The sequence below is a fragment of the Cygnus olor genome, chromosome 1 (assembly GCF_009769625.2).
Source record: "Cygnus olor isolate bCygOlo1 chromosome 1, bCygOlo1.pri.v2, whole genome shotgun sequence".
Taxonomy (NCBI): Eukaryota; Metazoa; Chordata; class Aves; order Anseriformes; family Anatidae; genus Cygnus; species Cygnus olor.
In genome coordinates, this window is record NC_049169.1 from 13831662 (window position 1) to 13855683 (window position 24022).

A 24022-nucleotide genomic window follows, 5' to 3' on the forward strand; every position below is an offset into this window, starting at 1 on the left:
GCCCTGGCCCAGCTCTGTTGAAAGTTTCAAACAAGCTAAGCTGCAGAATTTTAATGTTTTTTTTTTTTTGATTGAAGAGTTGTAGGACTTCATAAGTTAGTGCAAATCCCATTGTGTTTCATGTATCAGATTCTAATCTAGACCAGGTATCTGAAAAAGCTATGATGTATTGCTGTTGCTTTGCACAGATTAGTTTAACGTATAACAGCTCAAACCTCCTTTCTTCTCCCATTTTCAGCCCTTGGTAGTCATACAGGAGATGCACAAGTGCTGAGCTCAGCTCATGATGAGCTCCAAAAGGGAAAGAAACTGTGAAGTTTAGTCCAAAGCATACCTTCTGTACATTTTTATTAGTAAAAAACAAAAGTAAGCAATAAACATTTTGAAACAGGTCACGTATTTGCATCCAAGTATTTTAGCAAGCGCGACAAATGTTGCCACCTCATGGACAGGTGCATGGTTTGATGTAGCACAGCGGTCAGAAGGAAAAGGGATCACGGAGATGACTCATTTCTGCCCTTTCAGAGTCTACCGAAAAGGGAAACGACAGCTTGGCCAGAAAGATGCTTTTGTCACTTAGACTCACCTGGAACTTATTCATTTGGGTCTGAATCCAGAAGCAGAAGCCTGGATACACAAACACAATTTGGAGAAAATAAAGGAGCTACACATATTCAGAGTATTTGACCACCTCCAGTATCAGAGGTGTATTTTTCATTTTAAAAATCCCTAACGGTCAACATATGATATAGCACTTTCTTGTACTGTCAAACAAAGGGCAGCATTCGGAAATAAATCATCTGAGTAACAGGCTGTGGGACCCCGAGTTTTCAAGAGTGACAAAACTTCCAATTTGTGAAGACAATCCTTTAGTGCACAAGGTGATTTCAATACCCTGCAAAGGTAGCAGCGGTTGGGACTCCTCTGGTTGTAAACTGGAGACAAATACAGTTGCAGTACATTCCAATATACATTTCCAAAGTCAAAGCTCTATGCTACAAAAACTATTCTGCCCCATTTGGGCAACTGCTGCAGGAATACTCTGTCACCTGTTGAATCTCCCCCTTTCTGATGGAAAAGGCAGCTGTGCCATACTTCTCTACAGGACAGATACTGTCACAAAAATATCACACCGTGCATATCTGAAATCACGTTCATTCAAAACAGCATTATAATTTGCACTCAACAGAAACGGATGAGCTTGAAAGGAATAAAAACATTGAAATAAAAAGCTTTTCAAGTTCAACATCAAGTTAGAATTTCAGGAATCAAGAATTTTTTTTAAAAGAAAGTGTCATAAAAATAGATTCACAGTTAACATTTATGAATGATCCAAAAAAAGTACAGTATGACGATTAATTAGGAGTTTCCTATCATGATCTCCATATAACAGTGTAACAATCTGCATACATATGACTGAACAGAAAGAAGGATTTATACCAGCTTGATTTTAAAGATGTTCTTATATTTATTATATTTTGCTACTCCACTCTCCTAAAATGGTGGCCTCAGGAAAAGCTGCTTTGGCAGGCAATTGCAAAGATTCCTGTGGAGAGGAAGTGAAAAGACTGGGCATACAAACAAGGGCTGCTGCCATGTTCAAAGCACTGGGGAGAGTTCATAGAGCAAAATGCAGTCCTAAGTAAATGGGTTTCAGGCAATTTCAGTGTTAAGATAACATCATTAAGAGTAGAACAGATTGTGCTCAAACCCTGCTGTTTATAATTAACACATTGCTTCCAAATACTCCAGGGTCCCTGGTAAATAGTCCTCTGATCAGATCTACCCAGACCAATCAGAGTACTTTCATCAGATTCCATGCTGGGCCAGCACCTGTTTGGACAAATCCAAAAGAGCCAAAATACTCTTCTTTCTGGCCAGCTAAGTAGAGAGATGAACACAGCTTGCCTTAGTCATTGTCACAGTGTCCATATGGCTGTGAAGCTTGTTTTCACAAGAAATCGTACAAGTACTTTATTATGTCGAAGTTCACGGTCCTATAAACAAAAACATAGCATATTAGAGCAATCATCCTAACAGTGCTAAGACTTTAACCTGTTTGGAGACAACACGTGGGACATTCTGCACAACAAAAATCAGGAAATATCCCCCAAAGAAAGTTAAAAACTCATTCTTGATTGCATTTAACTTACAGTTCCTATCTTCTGATTCAACTTTGTAAGATTTGAAAAAATAAAGCAGATTTCTAGCAACAATCAAAAGTTTCTTATTCCAAACATTAAGCAGTAAAAAAAAAATACATCAAAAAGTCAATATATTTTCATATGGTAAATACGATATTCCAGTTGGTGACACAAAACTGCAATCTTTATGTTATTAAATGTTTTGTTCATCTTCCAAACCACCTGTTTTAGCATGTACTACGTAACTCCCTCATCTGTACTCATTTGCAGTCTGCGTTCTTTCAGTCTTGACACTAGTTGACCCACGTTCATAGCTAAATTTAAAGAATCCAAGAATGCCACTCAATAAAATAGAAGATTTTAATGTATACTTTTGTACTTCAATGGAAGGCAGAATGAACAGCAGTAAAATAAAACATATAATTATTTTTTTTTGTCTCCAAACTCATTCTGCTATGCAATCTAACACTCAGACTTTTGGATTTACTGTTTGAATAAATAGCACAAATTACTGCATATAATGACAAGTATAAAATTAAAAGTTTTTTTTTTTTTAAAAAGTATTTAATGATGCAAAAATAACCGCTCACAATGCTAAGTGAGATTAACTGTCTGAATGTCTTATTTGTTAGGCTGCAATCATTTAATATTCTCTGTTCATGCCTCCTTCTGTAACCCACTTTCCAAAAAGTTTCTATAGAGCATCATGTTGAATTGAGAAAAAGTTCAGAAACCCCCATGATGCATAACAAGAGATGCTGTGTTGGAGGCTACCTAATAATCCAATGACAAAATTAGAGGAAATTAAAAGCCACTGTTAGGTTCATATTACATCGTGTCACTTAAGAAAAGTGCTTTAGTTATAAGGCTTTCCACAGAAACAAAAACCACACTAACAAAAACTGACCTTATCAAGTAAATGAAACACAATCGCTCTGCCATAACAACTAGCATTATTAGACCCTAGATGAAAAGATCCATTACGTTCCACAAACATTAAGAGATCCCTCCTTCAGCTAGAGAAAATTTATGAACTTCAGTCTGAAATCCTTTTAACAGAAATTAAAAGTTACTAAAAAAAAGAAACATCTAAACCAACTTAACCAAAAGTAAAAAACCACATAGTGAAAAGTATGGAAATATCTCTGCAAAGGCTGAACGGAGATAGATGTGAAAGTTCTGTGGTAATAAACAGAAAGACAGGGCATGGGCAGAGGTTACCACACTAAAAGCCACCAGGAAGACATAAGTTTTCTACTCTTTTCCAAAAACAGGTGGTTTATGCTTAAAAAAAAATATGCAGATTTCATTCTTTATTTAAAAATAAAGGAAAATGAAATAGCAAGTTGAACTGCTTGAATGGGGGTGGAGAGGGGAAGGAGAAAGCAGAGTTTTCCTGTCCTATTCTTCACACTCTCCAGACCTGCAGTAGTGAGTTCACCTGGCAGTGAGGCTGAGAAACCTTAGGATTTTGGTGCCTAACCTTATTTTAGCACTAGTGCAAGAATGGAGACTAAAGAATCAGGAGATGGTCTGCTTACTTGAAGTGTATTGTCATTGAAATGCCAAAGTAGTTCCTTCTCTGCAGTAAATATAACCCCTCTCATTTGTGGTTAAAAACTACAGGCTGCTGCAATGTTGTAGCACAGCTAGCCCGTGATCATACCCTTTAGCCAGCCTAAGTAAGACAAGGGGGAAACCCATTTATAATGGGTTCATGAAATTTTGCATCTTATTTATGTCCTTAAGGATTTGACAGACAGTGGGTTGGAAAAAAAAATTGTAACAAATAAACAAGAAGAAAAAAGGGAGGACAGGAAAAAAAACAGGTAAATTTTTAAAGGTCAGATAAAATGGCCCAATCTGTGCAGCCTATAAACACTTCCGAACTATGTGGGGAAAAAAAAAATTGCCTTCTTCATAACGCATACGAAAAGTCAGACGGGATATATGTACGCACAGCTGACCTAAAGGCAGGCAAGCCAAAGCAGTACACTGCACTAAGGTTTGAAGGGACAGCTCTAAAAACTTTCTCTGGTAAGCGTGAGCTGCATAGCACAAGTTTTGGTCCCGTCTTCTGTCCACCTCTACCTTCTGGCAATTTTAACGGAGTCCACAAACTTCGACAGATGTTGAAATTGTAGGCGATGGGCCATCATGTCAAGTGTCTTAATTCAAGGAATTTCATAGCCAGTACAGAGTTTATGAACTGGTCTCTGTACTCATGGTAAGAGTTAGAGCAGAGGCAAGAGCATGGCGATATCCGTACACAGTGATCCACGTTGCTAAACAGATGGTCTGATGTACTTGGTACCAGTGGGAGACTTTACAAGGCATCATTCACATGTGACTTTATTGCTGGGAATAGCAAGCTGACACAGCAAAGCCCTGGAGATGGTGGTGGTACGGTCCAGCCAGGCCTGAGCCCGATGAAGTTTCACTCTGTGGCCTGTCCAAATTGAAATTTGCGTGTCTGTGCAGCTTACTGACTGGGCGAGGGGACATTTAACAGCTCAGGAGAGCGACTTGTGCAGTGAGGATACTGGAAACAGTCTGAAACACAGATTCCTCTAAAGCTCCACATTACAGAGGAGAGCTGGCCTGTACAATGTTTCTCCTTTTTGCCACGTTATTTTTGGGCTCTGCTCTAGCCACATGCTCTTTATCCAAGATCTGCTAATAAGCTGGCTGCAGCAGCGTGCGTGAAGTAATGCTGTTCAGATTTGGCATAAATGAGACAGTTCTGATTATTGCCTATGTATTGCATGTGTTTCTGTAATTTATCACCATCACTCCTGATGCAGCTGGAACTGCTCTCAGACTCCCGGACTGAAGGCTTGGGATGAACAGGTAATTGATACTTTTGAGGTACCTACATTGTTTTTTTTTGAATTAGTTTGTATCAACTACAGATCGCAGAAGACAAACTATGTGAAAGACTTCTCATAACCTATCCAGTTTTTACATCAACTGTACCACAAACACTACTAAGAACTAAATATCAGTTTGGATTCCAATATCATAACATGCCTTTTGGTAAGGAAATGGACTGCCATTTTAGAGCAGTATTTTCACATGAAGTCCCTGACTTCTATTAAGTACACAGACAGTTTGTTACTGTAACATACTCAAGCAGTTCCTTGGCCTACCTCTGTCACTGTAAGATATATTATTTTTTTCAAAACAGTATTGGAGTAAACCTAAGTTCAACATTTCTTACAGTGAAGACTCATTTACTTGTTCTTAAAAAACATCCACAGATTTCCATTCTGGTCTGCATACAGCCAATATAAAGACTGAGAAAATACAGGTTTTGAAGCCTCATTGAAATCAGCACATATTATCCCAAATGGTTTCTAATAGGCTCACCGGGCAATAGCTCTGATGAAGTCCAGTGATACAGTGCATTTGTATCGGGGTCCATCAAGCTGGTCGTTATTGCCAACCATGGACAGCAGCTGGAGAGTCACAAGAGAGGTGATCTATGAACAAGAAAAATTAGCAACGTCAGTCATTTTTGTTAACAAGAATAGCAGTGGGCAATTATTTTTTTTCCTATTTGTCATCAACACATCGTCCCAAATTACAACACCCCTGTATTTTTGTGGAAAATCACCCCCAGTTGCTCACTGATTTTCACCTAGTCCTGCAGCTAGCAAACCCAGGAATGTGTGTACATTTTCGCTGTTACATTTCCACCGGAGTCAGTGAGGCACACAGGCTAAACCCTTTATCCTTCATATCAAGAGTTATCCTGGAGTTGTGATCAGAGCGAGAAAGGTGTTGGGGGGATAGATAACAGGCATGAGCTGAACATCTTCCAAATCTCTGCCTGACAGTCAGGACACACTCTGTTTCTCTTTCATCTCGAGACCTTCTCTTGAATTTTCACACTTGAAGTTGGATTTTCTTGTGTCAGCTCATACTACATTTTGAAAAGACGCAGAGTATTACTCCAGCTAAAAGAAAGGAATTTGAAGGTTGAAAAGGAATGAAGATGGTGTCCTTAAAACACGCAGTGCCTGAAAGGACAGAGATTTGCCTACAAAACAGTGTCACGACAGAGCTGCTGATTATTCTACAAGTATAGCAATGCACCAGCATATTTCTCACTGTCATCACCTTCTTCCCAGTGATGGCTGTGTGTGGTACCACTGAAGTGCAGTCATGGGATGTCAGCACCGAGTGCCACCAGGCTGTCCTGACTCAGCTAGGAGTGATTACTGTGGTGACTCTACTGCCAACCTACTTCCACCCATGGAAAGGAAATAGGTAAAAGCAGAAAACATTTCTTTTTTCTCTGGCCTCTGTTACAAACGCTACTGATAATTCAGTGCAACAAGGTTATATTCTATGAAGAACCAGTATCCGACCACAGCCCCTACTTTAAAAAACAAAACCAGCCAACCATGACCTACATTTGTGCAAATATGATAATAATATAGTAAGGAATATCTGAAGAATAAATATAAAGAGTGTGTCAATTCAAACCTTCAAGGAAGCATGCTGCTATAAAAAGCAGCAAGTTCTTTTCAATTAAAAAAACCCTCAGTAATAACCCTTCTTTTGCTGAAAGTGAACTTTGTCTTCAAGTTTGTGACAGCGCTTGCAGGAGGCAGGAATACTTTTTCCTCAAGAGGGCATGATATATAAGAAAAGACACCCCCTTGAGCAGAATAGAAAAAAAATAAGATCACTTAGAATGAGGTAATTTTTATAACAGCCTGTGCTTAACTTTCTTTTACATGGCATTAGACAATCATACAGATGTCATCATTCTGCAAAGCATTTGAAACTTGGTTAAGGAATACTGGCCTCCCTCTGCTCACAAGGACAAATACCATTTACTTAAGTCAGCTCTATACAGATGACTTAGCAATCGTTGGTGTCGACAGCATTTAAGCAAACTGAACTTAGTATAGGTAAATGACTCAAAATCCAGTTCATTAAATCAAATCACTTTGAACTTGTCACTGGATTGTAATCGACCTCAAATTTGTAAGGTGTTTATTTTCTTAAAACAGACATGATTTTGAGAGCGTTTTTCTACATTCTTCATCCAACATATTTATTCAACTTGCAAGGAAGCATTATGGAGTAATCTGCTATTGCAGTTGCTATTTTACACCCCAGTGCACCATTACTGCCTAATCACTTCTGCAATATACACTTGCAGCTGGCCCCATGTTCTGAAATTACCAGTGAAGGAAGGAATTGCACGAGGCTCCTAAAAGCTTCTGATGAGCACAGCAAAACCTAGCTAGCTTGGAGCTGGACCCATCTCAACATTGAGGGATGCAAAAGTGACCTTGCTGCTGAATTACATATGTTCAAGCAACACTTTAACAACAAATCATAACTGATATTTTTCCGATATCACCAAATGCCATATATACAACATAAGGTCAGCAGTGTAAAATTCCTCACTAAAGGCTGACACTATACATCTGAAATGGTGTCAGACTCGAGATGAAGTTTCGTTAATGTTTAAGACTCAATATTACGTATGAAGTCATTGATCATTAGAGTTAATTACTCAGCAGACAACAACATTTTCCTCATTTCTTTCAGAAATCCTTCATGTCTACCCTATACCTGCAGACAGACAGGATCTCGGGATGACAAATCTTAGAGCCTGCATGCTGAGCAGGCAGCAGCCTGGAGCTCTGTTGGCACAGCTTCTTCAGCAGGTTGAAGAAAAACCCAAACCAGCAAGAGTTCTGCTATCCCAAAGCAATGACTTATAATTTTTCCTACTTTATATGAATACTGCAGAACACTCCCACCGACAGGTCAGCCAGGGAATTAGGTGACACCTACTTTTTGCAGTAAGTTGTTTTGTCAGAAGAAAAGATTCTGTTTTGCTAGACGTGGAATTAAGTTCCTTGAGCATTTTGTGCTGAAGCTACCTTTCTAGACCTGACCATAAGAAAACATGATTTTCTTCGCCACATAATTAGGATGTCGTCTAGGTTCAATTCCCTCCTAACACGAGGGATTTGAGCACCTCTTAGCTGAGCATCTGGCAACTGGCAGGGGCAGTGGAGGAAGAAAGGAAAGAGCTATGGGGAACCTGCTTCTGGAGCTGAGCTGTTTTGCACAAAACTGCCTTTATATGAAAAATCTCTCTGCCTAGTTAGGGCACTCACCTGGTAAAGTAGAATGAACTGGGTTTAACACAGCATATTTGTAGCTAAATAAAAAAGCCCCGCCACTGTAAAATGTCACGCTCTGTTAACTCTTAATGTCCAATGCCACTTTTGATGTAAGGACTGAAAAATGTCACCACTTCAAAAGCTCAGGTGTTGCATAACTGCAGAGATAGTCTATTCCTAAATGAAGGTATGTCAGCACAGTTGGAAAAAAACATGAATGCAGTATCAAACTAATTACACTTAGCAAAAAGAAGTTTTCACAGAATCACAGAATTGAAGGGGTTGGAAGGGACCTCGAAAGATCATCGGGTACAACCCGCCTGCCAAAGCGGGTTCCCTGGAGAACCCTGAAGTTCTTTCGCATGTTGGTGCGGAACTTCCTGTGCTCTATCTTGTGGCCATTGCCCCTTGCCCTATCCCCACAAACCACTGAAAAGAAGTTGGCCAAATACCTATGTCTCCCCCATCTCAGGTATTTATACACATTGATGAGATCCCCTCTCAGTCTTCTCTTCTCCAGGCTGAACAGACCCAGGTCTCTCAGCCTTTCTTCATAGGGAAGAAGTGCCTTTTTTTTTTTTTAAATATGAATACCATGGGTACAGTGGCTGCATTTTATTGTCACAAAAGCTAGGAGAAAACATCTGGCAAGAACTGAAGAGCAACTAGCCAGAAGAACTGTGTGGGGGACAGAAAAAAGAGAATATTTATTGAGAATCTTCTGAACAAAAGAAATTACAGTTGGAAGAAATATGCTGAAGCTATTCATAAAATTCAAGTTGGATGTGGTAATGGTTTAACACCAGCAGAAGCTAATGAGTAAATGGAATTTTCTACAAGAATAACAAGAAGATCTAAAGAAAAATTACTGAAAGACACGAAGGAAGAGGTGTCAATGATACATTTTAAAATAAGCCAGGACTGAGCTTTCTTTGAAATATATTTATGTGAGAAATCTGCTGCTGAAAGCTTGGATGCAAGGTGAGAATAATCATAAAGCATGGCTGAGAGTTGCTGCCAGTCAATGATCCCTCCAAATGCTTCTGAAGATTCCCTGTCAAATACAGGCATTTAAACCTCTGGGAAAAAAAAAGTAACCCACAAGCCATCCTTAAAGGCGGCTTTTTTCCTATCAGCCCGAGCTAACAGATGGGCCTTGCACTATTCCCCTGGCAGAGACAAAGGCAGGCTTTGTCAGCACGCTGCTGCGAGGGGGCAAGGAGAAGTCCAGAAGTGAGGGCTGCCCTCAGAGGAAGGCTGGGCTCTTCCCATCCGCACAGCGCCGCGCCGAAACCATTCGCAGAGGTGCAGAACACAAGTGAGTTCACACCAGAGACACGGGCACACACATTTGGTGTTTGGTTTGGTTAAGTAACGACAGACTACCACAGGAACAAGTCTGGACAAATCGTGTGGGACATCTGGGAAAAAAAAGCCAAGCAGAGCAATCAATGCTGATTGTTAGCAAGAAGCTGTTTTCTCAGGGATGTGACTGAAACATCACCAAGTGGTGTACTTCAAACCACAAAATCCTAACGAAAGACACTAGCAGGAACAATCTCAAACCAGCAGAGATGCGCTAGATGATCTGTGAGATATTTTTCATCTCTGCAGCCCGTAATTTCCAATTACCTTGATGTAACGTTAACTGCAACTCTCAAGTCTGGCATACTTGCAGAAAACCACAGCTTTAATCTGTTTTATGATTCTGAACCTCAAACCTACCAAGATATTAACAGCTTCCATTACTTAAGTTATAACATATTCAGACAATAGTATGATACTCTTTCACAGTTATTAAAATTTATTCATCACGTAGCTCTCAGAGCACAAATGCAACTTGCTGCACTTTTTCAAGGCCCACTGCTGCCCATGGTCAAATTTGGGCATGTGTTAAACCCAGTGATATGCAACAAGGCAGTCTGAAAACCAGATACCATTTAGAAAACACATTTCAGTCAAAATGACTGCAGAACTAGTCTCCTGGAGTTAAATTCAATGACCCTACTACAAATTACGTGAGCAGAAGAAAAGCTGCTCAAAATTATTTCAATCAAAATTATATCCAGGGTCTGGTCAGTATGCCAGCCCTGTTAGAGAAGCTCATAAAGTGGAAGTTAACAACAGAAATCATAATTATACATATTTAAGCCAGCAATTGATCAAAATTGATTTTTATAAAAATTAAATCAAGATTTTTCTGAATACTTAGATTTTAAGAACTTGGTTTTGATCCTGAATTATGTTCTGTGCAAGGTTTTTAATGCATGCAAAAATCACAACAGATGAGACTGTAGTAGGTAATATGACCCAACGTTTTATCAGGTCTTAAATGCTAAATCCCTTTCTGAGACTTTTTGTTTTGGTCAACTTTTCCATCTGCTAGTAGCATTCCAAGATTTTTAACTATATCATACCATTCTTGCCTTATCCTACACCCTGCCAAACTGTTTATGGCCTCTAAGTGGGCAGTTAAAGTGTTCGTTACTCTATGCTTCAGCTGTTTATTTTATCTTTCTCTCAGCTTAAATTATCCCTACTCTTTTTAAACTGTCTTCTGAATGCAGTCCAAATGTTGTTGCCATTCAGAGAGCCCAGGCAGAAAGAGGTATTCCAGCCACGGGCTCGGTGCTGCTTCGGACAGAACTCTTCCTCACTTACCTGGGTGGCTCTGTAAGATGTGACAGTGCAGGGCAAATGCAGTAAGAGACCCAGTCAAATTTGCAAGCCCTTTTTTTTTCTATGAATATCTGTTTGATGATTTTTTTTTCCCCTGTACTAGTTATTTTTTGCATTTCTGTTCATTATTTTGTATTGACTCTCCAGGACCTTGCACCCTGTATTTCTTCATCCATAGTTGTATACATCACACATCATAAATTGTAAGTAATTTCTGCACATTTCATCAGTGATAACACTTTACCTGAGGACTTCCTCAGCTGGAGTCGAGCAGAACTTAGCACTGATTACTAACCTGAACAATCTTTCAAGACACAAATGCGTTGGAAAGTTCCCGACATGACAGCACTATATTCACTAAGTGTGAAATTACAACAGCAACAGGAAGAAAATAACTGACTACTTACATATAAATTGTCCTTTAAGAACTGATTACTGTTTATTATTACTACTATTTTATTTTAATACCCACTTAAGAATTTTAAGATGTTTGTTTATCACAATGTCTCTACCGTTCTACTTTTAGCCTGAAGTAAAGAATTTCCTGGATTAAGATCACTCCTTGATGCTGAAACCATTATGCCATAGCATAAAAACTTGCTCCTCTTCCTTGAATTTCTACGAGATGATCCTTCCACTTCAGAAGAAATGTTTATTTACCCTCAGTATATGACCTTGAATTTCATGCTGTTAAGGCCTCTCAGTTTATATCATACTCACCACCTTCAATGTATTTCATGCACATTTTCATAGCAGAAAAGTTTACTAAACCCACGGCATGCAACCTTGATTTTACATTACAAAATTCCTTCAGCTTCTACTATATAGGTCATAACAGTCATTCTCACATGGCATTTTTCCCACTGTATAAACAATGTTTATCACTTCTTATTCTACTCAGTCTGTGTGTCCTATTTACACTAAATAATTGACAAAATGCGTTGCCAATTTCATAGACTTGTTCAAGGCATAAGTGTGAATTTTCTGCTTTTTTCTTTTCCCCTCCTCCCTTCCTGCAGATCTTTCAGACCCCACAACACCTTGTAGCATACCAGAAGCTGCCTATTTCTAGTACATTTTCCTGTAATCAGCTTCCTTGATGGCTTTTCTCTTCAATCTCAAGTGAAGCAAAGGTATTTACTTCCTTCAAGACATGCCCTCACTTTGCCCTAGAATTCTTTTTTTTTTTTTTTTTTTAGAATCAGCTCTCTTCAACTAGCAGTCTTTATAGCGTAACCAGACTAAATTCATCCTGTGTTTGCCATTCTTATATTTTTTTGCCTGCATATCTGATATTAATCAGTAGAAGTCAGACAATTTTACTGTCTTATAACAAATAAAACAACGGGTAAAACCTCTTGTTGTCTGACAACGTGGCTGTTACAATGCATTTACCAAAGGCTAAACAAACAAACAAAAAGAAATATCACCTGCATCTTCTACATCCTATCACTTCATACTTCCCTGTCAGCCTTCTCTGGAAAACTTCTAGGTATCTCAAAAGCATTTGTACAGTGCACACATTAGCCCTGCCCTCTCTAATTGTCACAATAACATAACTTCTAAAAAGTAGTTTGATAATTTATTAATTTTGGAAGTTTAATTTCATAAATCTTTCAAATAATAAATAATTTACTCCCTCCATTATTTTATTTAAACTACAAACTGAAAGACCCTTTCTTCTCTCAGCTCATTTACTTTAGCATTAATTCAATGTGAGAAAAAGAACCATAAAAGGCAATCCACAACAACCTTTGCTGCACTCTGCTTGTCATTTTAAAAAAGTTATAAATTCTACAGTGATACATGGATAAATCAGTATTTCTGAGTCAGTTCCCTCACTTAAAGTACACCCTGAAATTTGCTTAACATATCTTGAGATCAAATTATCTTCTGTACTTGAATATATATTTTTTTTTCAGAAATTTGTTAGACCTGAAACTGATGGTGGGTTAATTTTTTTTGATCTTCAAAAACATTGAAAAAATTGAATGTACTTGAAATCTGCTGGGAAATACACTCATCTAAATTATTCCACAATAGCCTGGGAAAAGCACTCCAAAGCACATGGACTTCAGATGCAAATTGTAGATGGAGGATTCAAAACAACTTCAGCATCCAATACCATAATTTAAAATCAGAGCAACCAAAGATGGTCACAGACAGACGGTCAAAGAAACACTTGAGAGAATGATGTTAAGAGTTAGTTTGATTACTTAAGTCAGGTAGATTCATGACATGGATACCAGACAAAGGTCAGCCATTTTCCAAGGCATGGGCAATAGGGAAGTATCCTTCCCCCCTCTGCCCCTCACCGTCACAGATTCACTTCTGCAGAGGTTCCAGGTTCCAAGTGTATTTCAGAAGCGTTTAGAAACTGGAACGACGACTGCTTCCCTGAAGTAAACCTCTAAATGAAAAAGGCAGATATGCAATGGACCAAGCACATAAACTTAAATCCCAAAATCTAGAAACTTTTCACCTGATAGTTTGTCTTTCATTTATAACATGTCTGTCCCACAAGGGCAGCATTTCTAGATCCTGCAAGATAAGTTGTATCCAGAACAGAGAAGAGTAACTTTAAAATACACTGCATGACAATGACAGAACTAGATACGTTTATAAAAAGCCCCTAAACTTTTAATACTATCTCAGTAAAATATACAACTGTATACAGAATATTACTAACCTTCTACTGCTACAAAAAGGAGGTTTTTTTTTGTCGTTGTTTGCAAATATAATTTTGTGTTCAAAAATAACTAAAACAATTATGATTTCTAACCTGTTCTGAAGAGAAAAATCAGTCCTCTGTATAAGCTGTGAAAAAAATCGTGAAATTAAAGGATATTTCCTACAATGAGATGTTTGGGAGTATCTTCTGAAGCTAAATTACTTTGCTTTCTCAAGAAAGAAAAAGATTTTCAAAGCGTGTTAACTGCAGTCTATTTTTGGATGATTATGATAATTAAGTGTTGAAAGAATATTGATCCAAAGCTTATATAAGGAAACAAGATATTAAGAATTTTTAATTAAAACAACCAGTCCAGGAAGATTTGACCTAAATACTTCTGAAATACAAAAGTTAGACATTCTATCCAAGAGGTTAGACAAATGGTAAAACATACCAGTAGAGGTAGGAATTTACTCTAAAAAATAACAATTTAAAGATACATTTATTTTGTATCTTCGGCTTACTAAATCAAATTGAATATGCTGTTTTCTGGTAAAAATATTTCTCCTTGGGTATCCCCCCCATTTAAAAAATCTTCTGCAGTTTATGGTTTTCTTTCTCATATGGTTTGTCACTAATAAATTTCCACAGTCTGCAACCTGCCCTCAAGTACCTACCATGTGCTAAAGCTCAGTGTCCACAGTAACATACAGCATCCCAGCTACTCAAGAGAAGCACTGCAGAAGACTCAAATCACTACATTCGTTGTGACTACATACAACTGTGCACATTTTATTGGTCCCGTAATAGAAATAGATAGTAAGAGAAACAAAAATAGAAACAGCTATTATCACTGAAGTACATAAGTACATCATCTTGGTAAAAACTAAAGATCCCTCCTGTCTCTCAAAAGGAGCAGCAATAGATGCTTAGGAAATAGTACAATAAAATTGTAAGCAAGAGAAATTCCCCAGCATACACTCATAGCTCCTAGTAATCTGCATTTCAGTGACTTAAACAGTTAGGTATTAAATTGTTCACATATACAGATCTGACCTATTGAAATACGACCTTTCGTTTTGTTCTTGCATTGTAAAACTGGAGCTAAAGAAATGTTAAATTGGGAAGTTAATGCACCTATCAACACATGGCAAAATAAATTTATTATGAGGTTACATATACTAGGATGAAGACCATCTCTCAATCCACAAGAAGTCAATCCACATCTCTAGTTGCTTGAAAAACAATGAAATCTTACTGTAACAGCACAGAAACTGATGGCTGTAGCCAACAATAAGAAATTTTGGTTTTCTTTTAAAAAAGGTATCTATAACTATACTTCAAGTTTAGGTACACTTCAATAGAGACTATAAATTTGTAATATCCATCCATATTAGTCATTCTACAGAAAGTAAAGCTTTCAATCATCCATTAATTGATAAGTCATGAAATATTAAAAATTTAACTTCAGTGACCCATTAAATACGTTAGATACAATTACAAAATATAGCTATATCTATAAATCTCTTGCATAGATGATCCTGAAAAAATTATAACTAGCAGCTTTCCGTCTTTTATTCAGTTGTACTTAGTTTTATCTGATAAAGAGCATGAAACATCATCTGTCAGCAATTAATTTGAATGGAATAAGCCCCGTTCTTCAAACACAACACTGCTTTTGTACGTATTTTCTGTCACCATTTAACACAACTGTTAAATTCTGTTAGCTATACCGTGTATCACTTAGCTCTCCTAATATGGGGGAAAAAAAGTGCTTTCTAATGCATTTGGCGAGCGCACATGTTGGGTAGAAGAGTTCACAGTCATCTAAGACAACTGTTGAACTAGTGAACCAGTGTGCTATCATACCTGTCAACTCCATAGGCCAATGAATTTCACTTTTATCTGCAGACAAGTAATGCATAGGAAGGGAATGTCCAGGTTGGAGTAGGGGAAGAAAAATTTTGTATTAAGTGCTATTACACATCAAGCAATCTATTGGGATTGATGTAGTCTTCGGAGCAGTGACTATGCATGTGTTCCATTTAAATTCCTGCAAAAGGAAAGTATTGTGTATGAACAGGATGCAGCTCTTCAGTCCTTGTCCTGGCCTTACAGCACACAAGGATAATACTATTTAGACTGATAGAAACGCTCAGAGACACAACCCCCATAGACACTTAAAAACACCTTGCTAGATAGATTGAATTAAAATTTGTGTAGTTAGTAAACATTGACTATATGGCTTCTACATCATCACAAATCATTTATGGAGCAATAGGCTCTAAAACAGTGATGTGCTGCACAATGCAATTTCTATAGGTAGGCCAGGAATAGATTAAAAGCATAAAAGAACCAACAGCAGATGTCCTATTTTAGTTTCAGAGGAATAGGACATAATCAAGAAATAAATCTCAGGTTTCCATGACTAATTAACATACATCGTTTTGCACTTGATGGCTGTGCTACCTGCTGTATTTTTAATAATCACTGTGTTGAGACTTTTCCATAATATTTAGTGATGATTTTAACATTTGGAAAAATCAAATTTAATAAATCACCATAAAAAGGCTTAATCCCCCAGGAAATACTACATAGATCACCAGACTGAAAAATCCATACAAGAGATCAATGAAAAGATGCAGAAAAAAGCAGGAAAGAATCAAGCAATCAATTTTTTTCCAATCTTATGGATGAAAGATAGTCACACTTCCTCTATCATGACTGCTGTAGTGATAAAACAGGAAAAAAAAATGAAACTGAAGAAGCAGAGGGGAAGCAGTTATGATATGGAAAAGACACTATTAGGGCCTGATGAAATGCTACTTGTCATTCCAATTGACTGTGCTCCACCGTGGACACTTTTCCATCTCCTGGGAGGCCTTTCACATAAGCTTTACATAATGGATAAACAGGTCCCAAGACTATCGTTTGGAATCTCTCTAGTAAGCAGAAACAGAACTATTCCTCAAGCACGTTTTAACCTATCCATACCAGAATCTGCATTGTATTTGTTAAATGCTTATAACAAAAACGTTATCAAAGAATCAACGGATGAGGAAGTATTGGTATCAGTCCGCTGCTCCTCAGTAGGAGAAACTAAAGCAGCAGAGACAAAAATGTTGTCTAGGCTTGAAAACACCTGTCCTGGAGACCTTTCCCCCTCTGCCACTGAAAATCCAGATGACTTTTGCAAGAAGCTCTTGATGCATCTTGTCCAAGAAGACACACTAAGACCAAACCGTAGGCAAGGTGATTACTGCCAGGAGTCAGTTACTGGAGCAGGATGCCCAGACTATTCCTTCTACGTCTGTCAGCCTGTACCCTCCCTCTTAACGGCTGTATTTAATTTTACTACCAGAAGCAACACTCTGAAAAGTGGAGAACTCCAAGTTAACAAGTGATCAAAACTACACCCCCCAAAATATCTGTCCTTGCATATCTGGTCCTGCAGAAGCACCACACATCGTTAAAACTTGACTGATTTTATCTGGGAAGTGTACTAAGACTTCCTCATCTCAAGAATAATGTTACAAATACCAACCTCAGGAACTGCATTTCTAAGACAGTTTTGCACTAAAAAATAAGAACAGAATGAGTGTTCATACAAAGACGACTTTTCTGTCTCTAAAACTGTTCTCAATTTATTTTATAACAGAGAAATTGTGCAATATGAATGCTGCCATGGTAACAACTCACTTTATTGAACAAGAGAAAATAATTATCCCAAACCTGCACGTCATGCAAGCACATGCAGTAAATTTAGTGCTGCCCTTTTCCCCCTTGCTCTTTTTCCTCTTGCAGAGATAGATTTTGAATTTGTACATTATAGTAAGCCACACACCATTTTGCTTGTCCCTCCCACTTCTTTGTATATTTTACACCTCTGGAGTGCATAATGTGAAGGACCCAGTTACTTACAAAAAGAAAAAGGGATTAATGAATCAGAAATGCTCTTCCCCCTCCTGAGTTAAGTACAGAAGACTCCTATGTAAATGCTTCACACATTTAAGAAAAAATGAAGCCCTAAGGCAAGCACAGCACATACTTAGTATTCACTCAGTATACTGAAACAAGAACCCTTACATTTATAGTAAACCAAAAGTTATTCATCTCCAAACATAAATTAAACCTGATTTTGCTGTTCCATCCAAATATTCTTTGTGACAGTATGTTTGTGAACATATTGTTCTATTTTATATATAAGGGACCTTAATATTTTCAGAAGAACTGCATGGATTTAGCCATACAAATCCAATTAATCTCAATAGAAGTTGTATGGCTAAATCCCTGGGCTTGGCTTTGACATTTTGGAAACAGTGGGGGAGGTTTTACAAGGAGTGAATGTATTATACAAAACTCACTTTTCCTCAAAAGAGGAATAAAATAACATGCAGAAACATACAGACATCAACAAATATTTATGTGACTGTCAAGAAAACCACAGTCCTAGCAAAGCAAGCAATGATTCCCACCAAACTCGACTTTACCAAAAATAACAGTATTATCCTGCAGTCTGTGAGATAAAATTAATCACATGTATGCATGAGTTGGATAAATTATTCTTACTTTACCTCCAGTTTTGATCTTTTGATTTCATTTGCAGCAGATCTGCCTGTCTGATACAAAATGTTCAGGAATTAATTTAATCTTGTGCTCACAGTTAGAGGGTAGCCAAATCAAAGTGTTTTGGATATATAAAACTTAGGTTTTTAAACGTCACCGTAAAGAAGACTTGAAAGCGCTGTTTAAAAAGATGATCTTGTTTGCCACATACCTTCCTCACATTTTTTTGGTTTATTTACCTACCCAACCAACTTAACAGAGTAGAAACAAAAACTACTCTCATCCAACTTCAACATCAAAGAATACAACTGATTTTGGCTCTTCTGTAGTACATTTCTTCAACTGCTAAGAACAATTTAAGTACGCACACTCACGCGGACATACAACGCACTTATTTTCCAGTTCAAGAATAATTCACATAGATGCAGTGGTGACTGTATCCTCGAAGAAAGGAATAATATCCACACTTTTTGCTTGCAACTGATGATAAAGCTGTTACTTCATAATAAACTACTGCCATTAGAAGTTAAAACATTGCCACCTAACTATACGGCAACACTCTGCAGCAGTATGAATTAAATAAAAAACTTTTGTGAAGAAAAAACTTATAACCATAAATCTTTACCAATGCAAAACACTCACACATCTGTCTCTGCCCATGTCTCTTACAACCTCAGCTACCTCTATCCCCCCATAACTCCTTCCAGTTTCTCATTACACCCCTGGACACACCACACACCTTCTGCTCCTCCTGCTCCCCCAGCTGCACACAGGGAAGGGTGCTCCACACCCTGTCCTGGTTAGCTCCTTGGTCCAACAGCCAGCACCAGGCCAAACTGGAAAACCGCTTAACAGAGGGGATGAAAGTTGACATCAACCCTCATTAAATGCTTAAGATTTTAATACTTTGAAGCTTTTGCCTTTCTGTCAATTTCAGCAAGAACTGGATAAGCTAAAAAACACATTGAGGATGTACATAAGGTGAAAGACCCGACAGACGTCCGATGGACTCTCTCTTTAGGAAACCAGGCTGGAAGATGCTCAGGAAATGAAGTAGCCCTTTGAAAAGCAGATACAGTGAATATATGCCACATGCAAATGATAACCACACTCAAACATACCAAGGCCATTGGGTGAGGGTGGAAAGGGAAGCCTGGTCAGAGTTCATCTAACAACTTGGGAAATACTTCAATGTTCCAGAGAAAACAAAAACTGTTGGAAACGGAAGCATAGAAACTCACTAACCAAACACCTCTACCCTTTATTTAATAAACAAGTTCAGGCATAAACCAAATCCTTCTTTAAAAAAAAAAAAATCTAGAAAACTGAAACAAGTACGAGATTCTCGAGCAGCCTCCTCCAACCCGCCTTCCTGGTGGTCTTTACAAGAGTGGCTTGTTGAAGGAATCACGGATGACACACATGCAAGAGCTGCTAATGGATGCAGTATCGTCTGCTTCACAAATTAACTGTTAGTTACTCATTCAGAAGCATATTTTCCATTCAGTTAGCTAATGAAATAATACCTGACCGTAACACTTTTTCGGAGGCTAGGTTATAATCATTATCTAGTTTCGGGGCTTGGATTCAGTCTCTAATGGCTCTAAGTGGCAAGCCAAGGGAGCGTGGCACTGCCCGAGGGGAATCCCCTGCTCGGAGGCTGGCCCATCCCCAAGCACAGCCTGAGCCACGGCTTCCAGTGGCAGAATGCAGCCTATTCAAAGCAGCACGATTAATTTAACCGAAAAGAAAGTCACAAGCAGAGAGAACTGGATTAAAGAACAACAAAACCATACATACGTATGGTCTTATCTCAGACTTGCCTTGTTAACATTCCCCTTTTTTCACACACGGGGTGAACGAAGCACTCCCTGGGCACTGCCCACCACACTGCTGCCGCTGACACCATAACCTGGTGCCTTCCCCCTCTCCACCGCAACCCAAGGCTGAATTCAGGTATTGTTCCTCCCATCACAAAGCAACTGAAAGAAAGCCACTGCCAGGTTCCCAGAAAGCTAGGGAAAGGCTTAGCTGAATTTAACCCTTAGGGCTCCCTGGAACCAGCCACACGATATCCTCCGAGCTAGAGCCGCATATAGCACCCGTAATTCCTGTTCACCCCAACTGCTCCACATGCCCTTGGATATATCACAAAAGAGAGGGGCACACTGCATGAAAATGGTGCTGTGAAACAGTTTCTTTTCTTTCAGTGAGACCAGGTGTTACCATTTTCCTGTAAAGATCTAGTGGCAGAACTAGAGCTGTAATACGGCGTTATTAACTATTTACGTTCTGATTTTTCCTCCAACAGAAACATGTATTCAGCTCCCAGAACTCGCTGCCCAGGCTCTCTGTAACAGGAAAATCCAATAATGTAATAGGATTAATGTAATAGGACACATAAGTGGGCATGACTCAAAATATATATTTTTACTGTTGCAAATATATCACCATTATTCTCAGTAAATACACACTGCTACATTTCTTGTGCTCAGAATGAGAAGCAAGTAACAATACGGTATGCTTAAGGATGTCCAGATTGCCACAACTGCAACTGAGCATTTAGATCTGACAAACAAAAAACTGAGACAAAGGAAAATAAAAACCTCAAGTACTGATGAGAATGACAGGCAAATTTTATACTTAATCAAAAGGTTAAATTTGTGTTTAGAAGAAAAACATTGACAACATGACCAATACTGGGTCACTCAAATCCTTGACATATCCAAAGATTCGAGCAACATCAATGTAAACTATCACTAATCTAAAGTCAGCTACTCATAAAGATGTAGTCCAGATGTTAGGATTTATCATTGCTGTAGTTTCATGTGAAACATACAGTCTGTCACCTTAACTTCAACATGGAATTAAATAATTTCAGAAAATGATGGCATATTCAAAACAAACTAAATGATTTTCCAGACGGATACTTAATTGCCTTCTATATTTTAATACTGAGTTGTATAGTTTTTTCTAAGTATTGTGACTTAATATCACATACTCTTTTCTTGAGCCCTATCTATACATATATATATATATATATATATATATACACACACACACACACGCACATACACACACCTACAGTGATCAAAGTTTCCTGGCACATCAGAGGTTTATGCAGTTGATCAGGTTGATGATTGTGTAATTTTATAAAATATACTCAACCATGATCATTCAGTAACCAGCCTAAAGATAAAAAATCCTTTCTGTTGCAAAGGATTATAAAATTAAGACAAATCATTGCACATTTGCACATTGCACATCCCAGAAACGGGAAAATGTTATTTTTCAAGTGTCTCCACTTAGGAGTTGTGGTCAATCTAAAGGTGCCTATACATTTATCAGTGACTACAGCTACGGAGTGCCCCTGTACTAAGGATACGTCTTGGATGTATGTGTGTGAGCACGTGTTTGGAGTCTGGGGCTACTGCCAGTATTTCTCTAGAACAGTGCTCACTACAAGAGAAATAATAAAAAGCACAACAACAAAAACAACAAAAAGAAATAGATGAAGAATACATGAGCACAATTTTATTATGCCCATTGTTTCCGATTCCTACTCTCTCCTATTTAAAACATATTAGGATTTATCAGCAAGATGAGCAGTTTTTCTCTTACTACCTAAGTAAATCCAGTTAAAAGTACTATGGAGATGACTGACAGTTGCATTGGACTGACAGTTGCGTGATGACACACTTGACACATCACATCTCCAACTATCTTATTTTTCTCATTTATGCAATGGTGTGGGTTTTTTTTTGGTGTTCCTCCTCTCCCCTTCCCCCCCCCCAATATAGTACTTATTAGTATAACATTTCATAATACAACTTGAAGAAAAGTTGTATAACTAGCTTTTTAATATTTGGCTGATTAAAACAAATTAAACCCCGGAGTTTTGGTATTTTTATTCATATGAATATGACCTTAAGCAAATCTACCAACCAATGCAATAGATCCTTTATACAGATAGCACTTTTACAGGTAATGCAGATAAGAGTATTGTTCCGCTCATGATGCGGAGGGAGTTAAATCATGAAATATTCAGTTTTAATTAGATTTCTGTATCAAAGGCAAGACTTAATGCAGAATTGAAGCAAGGATGAAGGTTAATGCCTATTCTAATGAGTATTTACATAAATTATGTTCCACCAGTATACTAGGAGGCTTATTTTGTCAATTTATAACATGTGAGATCATAGAAATTAGAGATGGAAAATATCTATTAAGCCTTCTTCCCTCTCTCCTCCCTCCAACACAGAATTCTTTCCTCAAGTTTATTTCCGAGTGCTTTGTTCACTGTCATTTCAAATAGCTCAAGCAGTGGGGCATTGCATTAAAACTTCAGGATAGACTATTACGCACTTTAAAATCTCCAGTATATAGGGCGGCTTTTTATGGTACTCAGAGCTGAGATTCCCCTCATCTTATTTCATTACTCTTACTTAGACCTCCTTTGGACTCCGAAATGAATCCTTTCGTGGTACTTGAAAGCTATAAATACTTTCAGACATTTTCATCATTCCCCGGTAGCTATTTAGCCAAATTAGTATAGGGATCATCTCTCTTCATCTGAACATCACCAAGCACACAGATAAGTATAAGTAATAATTACACATGTTCACTTCCTTTAATCTTTCCTCACAAGTCATTCCCTTCTAGCCTTTAATTTTTACCACTCTTCATGCCTACATTTTCTTTTAAGTGTTACTACTTTCCAATTATTTTCCTTTCTCTGAACATCTTTATATTGGGTCATTTCCACTTATGCATACTTGCTTGAGTTTACCAGTTTATCCTGACTTTTTCACTGATGCATGTAGGTGTGTTGTGTTTTTGTTTTTTTAAAAATAAAACATCAGGCTCAAATTTCTCTGTTCGCATCATGCGACCACAAAAAAAAAAAATTACCTGCACTAAAGGCTAGCATTTTAGCTTATAAAAATATTATAAGCATAAGTGCCTTATAAACTCAAATTGTTTACGTTACTCACTTTTGTCTTTGCATCTTATTTTCCAGGCTTCACTTTCATATGTTTTAGGCACCACCAAGTGTGGGTAATTGTTCTGAAACACCTTTAGGTTTTGGAGTATAGATAATTAAAGTTTTTTTCTTTGCATTTGCCTCTTAGTATCTGCATGACACTTTAGCTAAAGAGAAAACTAACTAAAGACTTCAAGGACTATTTCTTTTATCTCTTATGATATTTGCTATTCTTAACATGTTTCCTATCTTTCTTCACGACCACTCCAAACACTGAGTTATATCCACAGTGCCTGAGCACAACACAAAAGTTACAGGGGGTTTACCTGACTCAGAGAGATGCGCTCTCATCTGGCTGAAGTCTGCCTCAATGAAGTAAATGCCAGCCACTGAGTGGAACTTAAAATTTAGGATATTTTTTATATCAGTGATGAGAATAAGATATTGGTTTGAATGTGTGTTAAGCTAATGATAGAAAAGAAAATAAGACCGCTTTTTTCCTAAGGAGAAGCTGCCGTGTAACTCTCCACCAGTACCTCTTTATTGTTCCCAGTCATTAAGATATAGTCCAAGCCTGGTCATGGCCACACAGTAAATATGCTAAATCAAGTGGTGAAATAGCAGTTCACAGGCTAGTCCCTTGAAATGCCTACAATAAGGCTAAAGCCGCTGAGGTCTCAATGCTTTTTGCTTTGTCTAGGAGGAAAGAAAAAAAATCAGGTTAAGGACGTGTTGACCAACAGAGCAGCCAACCATGCAACAGCCCCAGTCAGCCATGTCGTGCTTGCATCCTTCCCTCTTTACTACTCCTGTTGGTTGCCCA

The 24022-nt window shown here is 38.0% G+C and overlaps 1 protein-coding gene across 2 annotated transcripts in view; it reads right to left on the reverse strand.

Moving 5' to 3' along the window:
• Positions 1 to 333: 333 nt before the first annotated feature.
• The window catches only part of ORC5 (origin recognition complex subunit 5), a 70332-nt gene continuing 46643 nt past the window's right edge, over positions 334 to 24022 (reverse strand). For both annotated transcript variants that reach the window (XM_040544578.1, XM_040544580.1), the window contains 2 exons: positions 5514 to 5626; positions 334 to 1997 (listed from right to left, as the gene is read on the reverse strand). In XM_040544578.1, the coding sequence (XP_040400512.1) occupies positions 1952 to 1997; positions 5514 to 5626 (159 nt within the window). In that variant the 3' untranslated portion in view covers positions 334 to 1951. The remainder of the gene's footprint in view (positions 1998 to 5513; positions 5627 to 24022) is intronic.